Source organism: Rutidosis leptorrhynchoides, chromosome 2, assembly GCF_046630445.1.
Source record: "Rutidosis leptorrhynchoides isolate AG116_Rl617_1_P2 chromosome 2, CSIRO_AGI_Rlap_v1, whole genome shotgun sequence".
Taxonomy (NCBI): Eukaryota; Viridiplantae; Streptophyta; class Magnoliopsida; order Asterales; family Asteraceae; genus Rutidosis; species Rutidosis leptorrhynchoides.
In genome coordinates, this window is record NC_092334.1 from 634,486,075 (window position 1) to 634,500,833 (window position 14,759).

Below are 14,759 nucleotides of genomic sequence, written 5' to 3' on the forward strand. Positions count from 1 at the left end.
GAGTTGACCAAACTTTGACCGCGTTTTCTGGGCTCGTTATAACTCCGTTTAAGTCACCGTTTTTTGCGTTGGACTCGGTTCGACGAGACGAATCCAATGGTACACTCAAAATTGGATTTTGAGAAAACTTCAGAAAACCCAAAACTCGACCAACGTCTCTAACCAAGCTCTTGATACCACTTGTTAGGAAGAGGGGATTGCCTGGACGTTGGGAGATATAGATTTGAGAGAAAAACAACTCTATTACTCACATGAATAGATTTACAGAGTATTACAAAACTCTTACAAAAAAAACTCTCAAACTCACACACACTCTAGGTTGTGATTACACTTCTCTGAGTGATTTGGGATGATATACAACTGAGGTTTGCACCTCTATTTATAGTAAAAATTCTATGGCGGTGGAATGGTGTGAACGGAGAAGGTTGGCGGCCGTCATCGTCATCAACTTTGCTACCTCCATATGAATTGTCAAGGTTGCCTACTTTGAATATCTAGAAGGTGGGCTTCTAGATTGTAGGCTGGAAATCTTCATTTGCTCCCATCATTTCGAATCAAAGCTTGGTTCCACCAGAGTATTCATGGGAAGCACTTCAATTAAGAAGCCCACCTCCTTTTACTGTTGTTTTAATCCACTTGCAGGTTATTAATTATTATGAACTAATTATTTACATTTTCTAGCTCCTTGATTATAACAGACATTGAATAGTATGTGGAATAATAATGTATAAGAAAACTAATTATTATTATTATATTATTATTATTATTGTGCAGAATGGGTCACGAATCACATCAAGCGCATTCACCCTGGAGGAAGCTACTCTTGAGGTACTACAGTATCTTGATAGAATTTGGCGTACTATATCTTCCTCAGGTAATTACTTGTAAATTATTAATTGTTGTTCTTATTGTTGAAAATTAAAATTAGTGTATTTTAGAAGATGTATTATAAGACAAAGACCCTAATTGTTTTTTTTTTTTTTTTTTTTTGGAAGATGTATCAAAGTTGCGGAAGATCTCATTAGTTCTAGCTGGGAATAAGAATTATTTGGCGAAACCTTTTACGGTTTTTACCCGTCCCACGGTGGACCTGTCACCGGTTGCATTTGAACTTCCGTCATGCTACCTTCCATTTATGGAGATTCTCAAGGAACTGGGTGTTAAGGAGATGCTATCTGTCTCTTCTGTGGTATTTATTCTTAGATGTCTTAAAAATTCTTGTGGTAATCAACGTATGTGTCCAAATAGTTTACATGCAGTCATGAAAATGCTACATTTTCTTTGTGACGAAATCGAGCTGCTGAACTCCGATAACTCCGATTGGGAATCGAGATTGGTTGTTCCCGATGATAGTTGCAGGCTTGTTCCTCTAGAGTCATGCGTATATATAGATGATCATGGCTCTATGTATCTCAAGTATATTGATACTTCGAAACTGAGGTTTGTTCACCATCATTTTTCAGAAAGATTATGTCTGGCTTTCGGCATAAAAAAACTTTCTGATGTTGTTGTGGAGGTATTACACGTAATATTCAACTAACTCTCTATAAATTATTGTTTGTCATGAAAGAGCTTTTATTCGATTAAGTAAAACAAATCCGTATCAGTAACTAAAAATCTCCAAAACTAATTGAATGATTTCCAGGAGCTTGATTGTGCCGTAACTCTTCAGACCGTTGAAGAGATTAGGTCCGTTTCATTGGCGGATATAAGAGAGAAGTTGTCAAGTAAGCCGTTTCAGGTTGCTGTGTGCAGTGTCTTCAGCAACCTATCAAGCAGTGTTAGGGGATTAAAAAATCCAAATTTCGAGACACTACAAACATCACTTGAATCTGTTGCCCAAAGGTTGCAGTTTGTTCGGTTCATCTACACCCGATGTTGGCTCCTTCCAAATTCTTTAGATGTCACTAATGAGTCGAAAGAGTCTGTTGTCCAAGAATGGGAAAGTGAATCTAGTCATCAAACGATGTATTACGTTGATCGTGCAAATAGTTGCATGCTAATTGCTGAATCACCAAGTCACTTATCGGTTGTTGATCATGTTGTGAATGTTGTGAGCCATGCTTTGGGTTCTCCACTCCCACTCCCCATTGGTCCGTTATTCTTATGTCCGCGTGACTCTGAAACTTCAATTGTTGATCATATCCTGAAAGTTTCTTACGATAAAACAGTGATGGCGGGTCGTGTGGGTTTTGGTAGTGGTTTACTTGGCCAGGAAGTAAGGCCGGAAGATGCCGAGAAAGTGAAGTTTAATCCAAGAAGACCATTTTACAAAGGAGAGATAGTGGCATGGGGAAGTAGAAAAGAAAAAAAGTTTAAGTATGGTAGAATACCACAAGATACAATACTAGTACCACCAGCAGCAGGGCATCCCCCTTATAGATTAGATCTTGAAACCTCTCCGGGGAAGACTGAAACTGTTGTTTCCTCAACTGTTTACTTTTTTTTTAGAAGCCATACTAAATTGCTAATACCTAAGGATGGTGATGATGAAGTTCAAAGTATACGAGTTGACCAACCAGATGATGTTGAGAACTCAGGTTGTTTGGCTCACTAACTTTTATAGTGATGTACGGTCATGGTTGTAAAAATTCAGATTAAACCGGCCGATCAAAAAGTCTTGCTTCTTAAATTATTATGTTGTCACATGTAATTAACTAATTATATATCCTTTTGACAGGGGCAACCAAGTAAAGAGCTCGAGAATGATCCTGTACGAGCCGATTGACAACCACTAAAGAGATCTCAGGCAGATAGCACTTGTGCTTGCGCACGTTAGCTTCTTACTTAAAGATCTAATATGCATTGAACATGTACCCCTCATATTATCTTTTGCAAAACATAACATATTTAATCTGAGATTTTCATGATTATAATTGTCAACTGTTTCATATGCTGTCCAGGAAATGTCAGAGACAGCAATAAAAGAAACTGCCACACCTAAAGCCACATTGCAATGCCAAATCTGTTTGACCAACAAAATAGATAGTACGGAGTATTAGCATTAGCAATTTAGCATACTTCCCTGTTTTCATGTGCTATATCATTTTATGCTCATCTCCTCTACTCTCTTCCACTGGCCAATTTGTCATCATCATATCTATATTCATTCATGAGTCTAATACGTTTGCTCTTTCTCTCAATTTTCTATCTATTACTATTTTCATGATTCACATAGATGTTGTGCAAAAAGAATAACTAGCGTTAAGGTATAAAGAAATCAGAAATCGTATTTAACATCAAACTAATAACATTGAAAAGATTGATCGTTCGTAAGTGCACAACAATGATATGGGACGAAAGAAAGATTACAAAGATAGGGAAATATTCATTTGAATCTCTAATTTTGCTTGAAATCTCTACAATCACATGTGATTGAATCTTACAATCACATGTGATTGTTCCGCGTTTTTAATCCTAGTCATTTATTATATTAATTCAAGGGCTGAGATTTATCCCCTAGATCTCAAGCAAAATTAAGGATGCAATGGAAAGTTTCTAATAAACAATTATAATTATAATTTTGAATATCCGATCTGCATCTTTTGAATATTGAAAATTGAAATTATTATAGCAGTCAATAATTTTATAATTTACCTGCTCTTATCAAAATAAAAAAGTGTTAATATGTACACATAATTACTGTTTTAATTAAATATAAAAAAATATGTTCATTTGTGAGTATTCTTAACGGCAAATTCCATAACAAAGGTAATTTTTTTACCTTAATTTCTTATTTTTTATAAAAGGTAACATATTTTTATTTATACGTTTAAGGGATTGTTTTATTAAATGTTAATCAAAAGATGAGTATCGTTGGTGTTCAAATGCCGACTTTTTCTAGCTGGTCCGAGTTCGATGTGTGGTTTGATGGGTGGACCGCAAATGAAGCTACAAAGATCAAATTGTACTTGATTGTGGCGGCTTTACTTTGAATGTTGTGGAGATCAGGAATAATGTCGTCTTCCCCGGTGAGGTTATACAGAAGTCTTGTTTGTTTGATTCAATTTGTAGTTTTTCTTTTCTTTGACTTTTCTAGTAGAGGAAATTGTAATGCTTCGTGGAACGATTAGCTTGTAAAGCTCTTGTAATGTTGTTGGTCTCTGCCCTTTAGCTGCTTGATAGAGGGTTGCTATTTAATAAAATTTTGATGTTAAAAAAGAAGAAGATAAGAATCGTTATTTTTAAGTTAAATTTCCGTTAAAAAAATAACGATACTCCATTTTTGATTCATACAAGACATTGCGAATCATATATATAAGATTTGATTTTAAAACAAGTTATATTATGTGGCACCATTATGTTTCATTTTCATGACGGCCTCGAGGAAGTGATTCCTGATAGTTTCTAGTTGTTTGAAGTCGAGCACAACATCGTTGTAAATGGTTCCGCCACCTTCAGGGTCGGAGACGCTTCCACAACATCTTCTCTAGTTTTATCATATGATTTACTTAAAAAAATGAAATATCGTTAATTTTCTAATGGAGTTCTAAGTTAATAGTAACGATACTCCTATTTTTTATTAACATTTGTTAAAACAAGCCTTAATTTTTTTTAGAAGATGTATTATAAGACAAAGACCTTAATTTTTTTTTTTTTTTATCCTTTATATCGGTATGTAATTAGGTTGAGATTGTGCTGGGACTTGAAGAAGAATTCGGTAATTTATTTTAAACCAAATTCTTCTTAAGATTATGTAGTTTGTAAGCCTAAGCCTTTTGGAGTTGGATTATCAGGCGAGTATGGTATACATTATTGTGTGGGAGTGGGGGAACCCTATTATATCAAAGTTCATATAAGAAAAATCGACTCTCTTTAAGTATCAAGTCTATATATGAACTCAAAGCATCTACTGACTATAGTTTGTGGTTGTAACACCGACTGTAGAAATATATAAACCTGAAATCAAGGTATGAATCCAGTTTAAGATTCTTGAACTATCAAGGATAATCATCATCTTTAGGAGAATGCATAATGCATCGTAGGCACAGGCTTCGATCCACATTTTTGAGTTGTCCAGCGTGGCATTCTTGGACCTTGAGGTCAAACCTATATTATTTTAAAGTTGTATCCGAAAGTTTTGTATCAACAATTGATAATGGATATATCTGGCTAATTAATAGAGTATTTGCACATTTAAATAACCATAGACGGATGCCTATATGGTATCACCTGTAAGGATATTAGGACCCAAAACAACGCAAGTGATTCAACAAGATCACTCACCGATAGTAATTCTGCAAGATTACTAACCCACTTAATGAACGAAAGATTATAAATGCAAGAAATGTAAATCGACACAAGAGATAACGTGGTTATATGCAATCGTTGTGATTGCTTTAGTCCACGGACCAACTAGAGAATGTATTTACTGAATATTTGTGGTGTGTTTACAATGAGTTACAAGAGGGTCTATTTATAGAATGATTTAAGAAGTAAGCTAAAAACAATTCCTTGAAGCTTCATGTGAGTTTTCTGACAGCTTCATGGAGGCTACATGTGAGTTTCCTGACAGCTTCGTGGAAGCTACATGTGAATTTCTCACAACTTCGTGGAAGCTACATGTGAGTTTCCTAACAACTTCGTAGAAGCTACATGTGAGTTTCCTAACAACTTCGTGGAAGCTTCGTGTGAGTTTTCTGGAATCTTCCCTCTAATTGTTTAAAGTTCTCCATATCTCCAACAATCTCCCACTTGGAGACTTTGAACAAACCCAACCTTCGTCAACCCAAAATATCAACGATCTAACCAAGAACGTTAAACCACCATTATACCGCCAAACTCCATTTGGGACACGCACACTCAACACATACTTCGGATGAGCAGACTTTCGATACAAGGTCTTCAACACTACTTGTTAGAATTGAAACATTAACTCTCTAATTCTCTAGTTTTGGTCTTCTCTCATCAATTCATTAGAAGACCAATTGAGGTAATGCAAAACCTCAATTTCTCTGTCGTAACAACCTTAGTAAACATATCAGCAGGATTCTTCGTACCAAGGATTTTCTCCAATAATAAAGTACCATCATTTATATGTTGTCGAATAAAATGATACCTTATATCGATGTGTTTCGTACGACTATGAAACACCGGATTCTTCCCAAGATGAACCGCACTTTGATTATCACAATTCAAGACGCAATAGTCTTGTCTTTTACCCAACTCACCTAAGAAGTTTTTCAACCAAACAAGCTCTTTAGAAGCTTCTGCAATAGCCATATATTCGGCTTCGGTGGTTGATAAAGTAACACTCTTTTGTAGTCGAGACATCCAACTAACCGCCGTCTTCCCTATTGTGAAAACATAACCCGTAGTGCTTTTCTCCGAATCGTCACATCCACCCAAATTAGCATCCGCATAACCTCTAAGTATGACATTGCTTTTAGAGAAGCACAATCCCATATTAGAAGTACCTTTCAAATAACGAAGTAACCATTTAACCGCTTCCCAATGCTCTTTCCCCGGATTAGACATATAACGACTTACAACTCCCACTGCATGAGCAATATCGGGTCTTGTACAAACCATGGCATACATAACACTACCCACGGCCGATGCATATGGAACCTTTTCCATCTCCATTTTGTCTTCTTCCGTTTTAGGTGATTGACTTTTCGATAGCTTTATCGTGCTACCCAAAGGCTAGAACGAGCCTTTGAATTTTCCATGTTAAACCTCTCTACAACTTTCTCGATATATTTGGATTGAGACAAGTATAGAGTACCCTTCACACGATCACGCACAATACTCATGCCAAGTATTTGCCTAGCACCACCAAGATCTTTCATCTAGAACTCATGGGAAAGTAATCCCTTCCACTTGTTGATTTCGGGCATGTTGGAACCTGCAAGTAACATGTCATCAACATACAACAATAAGATTATGTAAGAAGACTTGAATTTCTTCAAGTAGCAACAGTGATCTGCTTCACATCTTAAGAAACCAATCTTCTTCATAAACTCGTCAAACTTCAAGTACCATTGCCGAGGTGCTTGCTTCAATCCATACAAACTTTTCTTTAGCTTACAAACCCACTTCTCTTTACCCTTTACCTCAAAGCCCTCGGGTTGCTTCATATAGATCTCTTCATCAAGGTTACCATGTAAGAATGCGGTCTTCACATCTAGTTGCTCTAGATGTAAGTCCTCGAATGCAACCATAGAAAGTACCAAATGAATAGTAGTCATCTTCACCACCGGTGAAAATATCTCTTGGTAGTCAACTCCTTTCTTTTGTTGAAAGCCTTTAACCACCAAACGAGCCTTGTACCTTTTCTTTCCATCCAACTCATTCTTGATTCGATACACCCATTTACTTTGCAACGCCCTTTTATCATGAGGTAATTTCACTAGTGACCAAGTTTTATTCTTCTCAAGTGACCCCATCTCTTCTTTCATGGCAAGCTCCCATTGTATGGATTCTTTTGTCTTCCTTGCCTCAAAGTAACTTTCGGGTTCACCATTCTCGGTATAGAGCAAGTAGTTTGCTGATGAAGAATACCTAGGATTAGGTTTGGGCACTCTAGTCGAGCGTCTTAGTGTAGGAGCAACCGAAATGGTTGGACCGGTTTCATTTGTGTCCTCCTCATCACTAGAACTCGCACTATGTTGGGAATCATCACCGCTTTCCGAATCATTTCCATCATTAGCATTTTCTGACGTCTCACCGTTAATTGGCAATTCATTGTTACCCGTACTCCCACTAGAACCTGCAAGATCATCAATAGAAACATCGTCAAAAGTAACATGACCCAGTTTAGGACTCCCCGTTTCCGGTTTGCCATAAACCGAATCTTCATCAAAGGTAACATCACGAGAACGAATCACTTTTCTAGCCTCGTTATCCCAACAACGATAACCCATTTCATCCGACCCGTAACCTATGAAAGTAAACTTCTTTGACTTAGCTTCAAGCTTGTCTCTATTCACATCTTTGGTCTTCACATAAGCATTACACCCAAAGATCCTAAGGTGATTATAACTCACCTTCTTACCTTGCCATTCTTCCTCGGGAATTCAGAAACCCAACTGTGTTGAGGGTCCCCTATTTATCAAATAAGCCGCCGTATTAACCGCATCTGCCCAAAACATCTTAGGCAAACCGGCATGTAGCCTCATACTCTTAGCCCTTTCATTTAACGTACGATTCATACGTTCGGCGACCCCATTGTGTTGCGGTGTCTCTGGTACCGTTTTTAAGATTCTAATACCGAGCTTTTCACAATGGTCTTTAAACTCAAGACTGCCATATTCCCCTCCATTATCCGACTTCAAGCACTTGACCTTCAAGTTAGTCTCATTTTCTACCATAGCTTTCCACTTCACAAATGTATTAAATACATCAGATTTAGCTTTAAGAAAATAAACTCATACCTTTCGAGTAGAGTCGTCAATGAAGGTGACATAATAGCGAGAACCTCCATGTGATTCTACATTGGTTGGACCAAACACATCCGAATGAACAAGCTCCAATTTCTCCAACTTAGGAGCATTTCTCGATTTCCCAAAAGTCACCTTCTTTTGCTTCCCATATACACATGGTTCGCAAAATCCAAGTTCTACCTTTTTCAAATCTGGAATTCTCCCACTCGAAACAAGCATCTTCATACCCTTCTCACTCATATGCCCGAGTCTTCGGTGCCAAAGAGTTGATTCGGACTCAACATTAACCGTAGCAACCACCGTGTCTTCATCAAACACTTCAACCATATAAAGAGTTCCCCTTTTATGTCCACGAGCCAAGCCACAACTACCCTTAACCACCTTCCATTGGTGGTTTTCAAAAGTAACCGCGTTACCTTCATCATCTAATTGACCAACCGAAATAAGTTTCTTTTTTAATTTAGGAATGTACCTTACGTTTTTCAAGGTCCAATTAGAACCAAGAGTAGTGTTCAATACAACATCTCCAATGCCCTCTATATTGAGTTGTTTGTCGTCCGCTAATCTCACCTTGCCTTGATATGGACGAAAATTCTTTATCATGCTTTTGACATGAGTAGCATGAAACGAAGCTCACGAATCCAAAATCCAAGACTCCATAGAATTTTCAACACTACATAAAAGTGCATCATCACTTTCTTCCTCGGTCAAGTTCACACCTTTCGCCGGACCATTTTTACAATTCCTTTGAAAGTGTCCCTTTTGATTGCAACACCAACAAACAGCTTCACTTCTATCTTTCGATGGATACCTCTTCTTAGACTTCTTTCTACCCTTCTTCTCACCGCGATCAAATTTTCTACCACGGTTGTCGGTACTTAACAAAGAACCGGATGTCGATTCCCCCGAGTTTCTCCTACGAGTATCTTCACCAAGAATCAAATCCCTTATTGCTTCAAACGCTAGCTTAGTAGTTCCCGTAGAGCTACTAACCGCGGTAACCGTACCCGACCAACTTTCCGGTAGTGATGAAAGCAAGATTAGTGCTTTTAGTTCATCATCAAACTTAATCTCTGCCGATTCAAGCCTTGAAACGATATTATTAAATTCATTGATATGATCCGTTGCACTCGTACCTTCCTTCATCTTTGTATTGAACAATTGACACATGAGAAATACCTTATTAGAAGCGATAGGTTTCTCATACATGTTAGAGAGTGCTTTCAAGCAAGCAAATGTCGCCTTCTCATTCATAACGTTGTATGCAACGTTCTTAGCAAGTGAAAGACGAATAGCGCCCAAAGCTCGACGATCCAAAAGCGTCCAATCGGCATCGTTCATGCTTTCAGGCTTGGTCTCTAACAAGGGTTGGTGTAGCTTCTTTTGATACAAGTAATCTTCAATTTGCATCTTCCAAAAGCCAAAGTCTCTCCCATCGAATCGGTCGATTCTAAACTTCCCGTCTTCCGCCATCGTTCCCTCAACGAAACCTTTTGCTCTGATACCAGTTGTAAGGATATTAGGACCCAAAACAACGCAAGTGATTCAACAAGATCACTCACCGATAGTAATTCTACAAGATTACTAACCCACTTAATGAACGAAAGATTATAAATGCAAGAAATGTAAATCGACACAAGAGATAACGTGGTTATATGCAATCGTTGTGATTGCTTTAGTCCACGGACCAACTAGAGAATGTATTTACTGAATATTTGTGGTGTGTTTACAATGAGTTACAAGAGGGTTTATTTATAGAATGATTTAAGGAGTAAGCTAAAAACAATTCCTTGAAACTTCATGTGAGTTTCCTGACAGCTTCATGGAGGCTACATGTGAGTTTCCTGACAGCTTCGTGGAAGCTACATGTGAATTTCCTCACAACTTCGTGGAAGCTACATGTGAGTTTCCTAACAACTTCGTAGAAGCTACATGTGAGTTTCCTAACAACTTTGTGGAAGCTTCGTGTGAGTTTCCTGGAATTTTCCCTCTAATTGTTTAAAGTTCTCCATATCTCCAACAATCACATAGTGCAACTAATTTGAAAAAATTGGTTTAAATTAGGTAGAAAATTTAGGCGCAGCGCCTAATAATTTGGTAGAAATCACATGGGTGACCCGACCCGTACGTGTAGTTATGTCAAAAAAAGGTATGGGAAGTTGAGTATGGATTTCTACGCAAATGGATTATATGAGTTAGTAAAAGTTGTTTATCTCATATAGTAGTTCTAAATCTTAAAAGATATGTTTGAATAGTTCGTACAAATTAAACAAGATCCAAATTTTTAGGCACGTTTTCAATGATAACGAATTTCCTTGTTTATCTCAGACTCTCTTTTTGTTTTTCTCATGATATAGTACGTAGTAGATAGATAACTTATTTCCCTAATTACGCACCCAAGTTTAAAATCTCCTGAAACTCATCTTCACAGTTCACACTGACCGTAATAAAAACGTATAAACCGTAACGAATATACATATTCAGTCACAAACAACTTCAGAAATCATGGTATGATTCAAGCTTGACTACGAGTGTGGTCTGAAACATAAAGGTATATCATTCAAATTCGAATTATTATAGATAAAATAATAATGGGGTGCATCTGCTCAAAAGGAGTTTCAGAAGACAAACATCATGTATTCAAACAACATTTGATAAGACTCCTTGGTGTCCCTGAGTTGCAAGAGAAACAAATAATAGTCAGCTTTCAAGAAAAGACTCCATGTGAACAGGAACAAATATTAAAACTTATTTACAAAAATTGGAAGACTCTACAACACGAATCTTCACTCATTAATGCATTAAAGGAGATCAAATTTGTAAAAAGTGGTGACCCACAATCAGCAGATTTACTATACAAACCTAATGAATTGTTTGATCCTGGTGATGCACTCTTGAAATCAGTTTTTTCTGGCGAGGCTCACAAGTTTCCAGCACAAAGTTTTGCAAAATCAGATAAATGGCTAAACATACTTAGGAAAACAGGGCTTAGAAACACTGGTGATGCTAACGTTCTACTTGAATGTGCCCAACAGGTAGAGTTACTCGGATCAGCTGAAAGTAACGATACCACGACTTTTGAAGTCTCTTCCAAAATTTGGTCCTTGGCTGAAACGGTTGTGGGTGCAATATGTAGAAATTATGACATTTTTCGTAACAAGAAATTGTGCAAAATCCTTGGCGAGATTGCGTGCATTCCTGCAGAAAAAGGGTACCCGTTTGCGGAGAACAAAAAGAAAGGTGTAAAAAGAGTGATGTGTTCATACAGTGGAGCCGTTTTGTTGAAAGATTGGGCACTTGCATGGAAAGTTGCTCCCATCATTTTCAATCAATGTTTGGTTCCGCCAGAGTATTCATGGGAAGCACTTCAGTTGCGGAGCCCACCTCCGTTTAATGTTGTTTTAAAGAACTTGCAGGTTATGTATTATATATGAAATATTCATAGACATTTTCTAGCTCCTTGATAAAGTACAATAATTATTAATGTTATTGTTGCAGGATGAGTCACGAACCAAATCAAGCGTATTAACTCTAGAGGAAGCTACTCTTGAGGTACTAAAGTATCTGGACCGAATTTGGGATACTATATCTTCCTTAGGTAATTACTACGGTAGTAAATAATTAATTGTTGTTCTTGTTGGACGTAATCATTACTCTAGCTAAGTCGGTCGGTCAATCGAGGTAAAAAATTCTTTTTCATGAGGTTTAAGACCATGGGAATATCAAATTAGTAAAGAGAAAATCTAATTCAGATTGTGTTTTTTAACCAGATATAATATTTGTTACTCGATCTTATGTGTTTAATCACTAATCATAGTGCAAGCTTATATAATTTTTTGATTTCAGGCGTAGCTTCAACGAGTTACAATATTTGGCATATTGCAGTAATAATATATTCTTTCTTTTTGACAGATATATCAAAGTTGCGGAAAATAGCATTCATTTCAGTTGGTAATATAAGATATATTCAGCGATAGCTTGTCTTATTTTTACCAATATTACGATAGACCTTAGGCCAGTAGCATTTGAACTTCCTTCATGCTACCTTCCATTTGTGAAGATTCTCAAGGAACTCGGTCTTAAGGACGAGATGCTATCTGTCTCTTCTGCGCTATCTATTCTTAGTGGTCTTAAAAAGTATTGTGGAAATCAATGTTTATGTCCAAATGAATTACGGGCGGTGATCAAAGTTCTAGAATTTATTTGTGATGAAATTGAACATCAACCGAACTCGGATTGTTCTGAGTGGGAATCGAGTTTGGTAGTTCCTGATGATAGTTGCAGACTTGTTGATCCACATTCGTGTGTGTATATTGATCCACGTGGCTCTTTGTATCTCGAATATATTGATTCTTCAAAGCTGAGGTTTGTTCACCATCATGTTTCGGAGAGATTATGTCTGTCTTTCGGTATAAAAAGGCTTTCTGACGTTGTTGTAGCCGAGGTATTATATTACACACTCCGTTCTCTTTAAATTGTTAATTTGACTTGAAATAGTTTTTGTAATTCGATTGAATAAGCGATGTTTTTTTTTTTTTTTTTTTTTTCCTTATTTATTTGTTGGGCAGGAAGAAACACTGCCAATTGGTTCGTTATTGTTATGTCCACCTGACTCTGAAACTTCTTTAGCTGATCACATCATGAAACTTTCTCGGGATAAAAAGGTGATGGGTCTCTTGGATCATTTTTAGCTCAATAACATATCTTAAATATAAGGACGTGAGTTTACTAGTACTCTAAAAACCAGTTGGTGATAGAGGGTGGTCCTAAATCCCAAATGCTTATATGTAAAGATTAGTTTCTTTTTAATTTTTGATGTGGGACTATAGTTTGCACCTATTAACCGATTATCTCCAACAGGGTCGTGTGGGTTGTGGTATTGGTTTTCTTGGCCAGGAAGTAACCTTTGAAGACAGCAAGAAAGTCATGTTCAATCCTAGAAGTCCATATTACAATGGAAAGATAGTGGCATGGCGAAGTAAGAAAACAAAGACGTTCAAGTATGGTAGAATACTACAAGATACAATGCCACCAGCAGCAGGGCACCCCCATTACAGATTAGATCTTGAAACTTCTCCGGGGAACATTGAAACCATTGTTTCCTCGCAGGTTCACTTTTTTAATGCAAGTCGGGCTGAATATCCGATGCCTATGAACGGTCATAATGAAGCTCAAAGTATAAAAGTTGAGCAACTAGACAAGGTAATGTTGAGAAATCAGGTTTGCTACCTCACTGACTTTTACTATATCTTCTAAATTCTTATTATTATTTAAGATAATGATGTATGGTCATATGTGTTGGGTTTGAAGATGTTAAATGAAGAAGAGAAACAAGAAATTCGAGCTGGCGAAATCTTGTGTTACGAAGTCCTAGTCGCGGTTGCGAAGTCCTAGTCGCGGTTGTGAAGATGCTTTAATCATGAATCATGACAGAAGCGATTGGGCCGTAATTATAAGTTGATATTCTATGGTTTTGGAAATCACAACCTCGTGGTTGCGAGATTCTGCCTTGCAGACCAAGTCGACAGATTTAGTTTCCTTATATCATTTTGCACTATAAATACAACCATATGTAACATGTAATTGTGTGCACGAAAAATAATGAAGAATTTTTATGGTTTGGGGGTCTTGAGTAAACCTTTCTCCGTGTTTGGATTTGGGATATAACCACGTTTAATCCCCACGTTGTTTATGCATTATTTACCGTTTATACTATTATTTATTTGTCGTTAGTGGGTTGTTATGTGACTGATGATTTTACAATCGCATTTTCTTGGTTAGGGTCCTCATGGATTCATAACAATGAGTGTAAAAAATTTAGATTAACTATCGATTATTCGTTTTAGAAGCACGTAAATGTCTTTTTAATCCTTCAACTTCAATCAACGTGTAAAAATCAGATTTATTTGGTTAAAATCGGATTCATTTGATGGTGAAAATCAGTTTTAAGTGGGTGACCGAGTATATGTATGTGACTGACGAATTCCTAACAAGTGATATCAATGTCCAGGCTTTGAAGAACATGAATGATGGCAAATTGAAAGCAAATATTTGATTGGGTTGATTATTCAGTTGTCATCATGAGAAGAAACGACGGCCAGGTTTTTTTTTCGCAACATGTATCAAAATCTGGAGACTAATTGACCACGGTAAAACTTCGGGTATGTCTATGTATCCAGGAAAGTTGACCACGCCTGGGTTAGTCTGATACTGGCGGTTATGATGTAAATGGGAAACTGGTTGCATTACGATGGTGATTGTTCATGAACGGGTTATGGAGTCAGAGGTCGGTTTGATAGGGTTTTGTTGCAAGAAGAGATTTTAGGGAGATGCGGGTGTCAATTTCGAGTTATCGTTTTTCGTGATCGTGTGGGA

At 37.1% G+C, this 14,759-nt stretch overlaps 1 protein-coding gene across 1 annotated transcript; it reads left to right on the forward strand.

The window, feature by feature from the left end:
* The first annotated feature begins 11,937 nt into the window (after positions 1 to 11,937).
* On the forward strand, positions 11,938 to 13,075 carry LOC139893657 (uncharacterized). Its single transcript, XM_071876829.1, has 3 exons — positions 11,938 to 11,982; positions 12,297 to 12,828; positions 12,953 to 13,075. The coding sequence occupies exons 2-3, from the start codon at positions 12,475 to 12,477 to the stop codon at positions 13,073 to 13,075; spliced, it is 477 nt and encodes a 158-aa protein (XP_071732930.1). The 5' UTR covers positions 11,938 to 11,982; positions 12,297 to 12,474.
* The last annotated feature ends 1,684 nt before the right edge of the window (positions 13,076 to 14,759 follow it).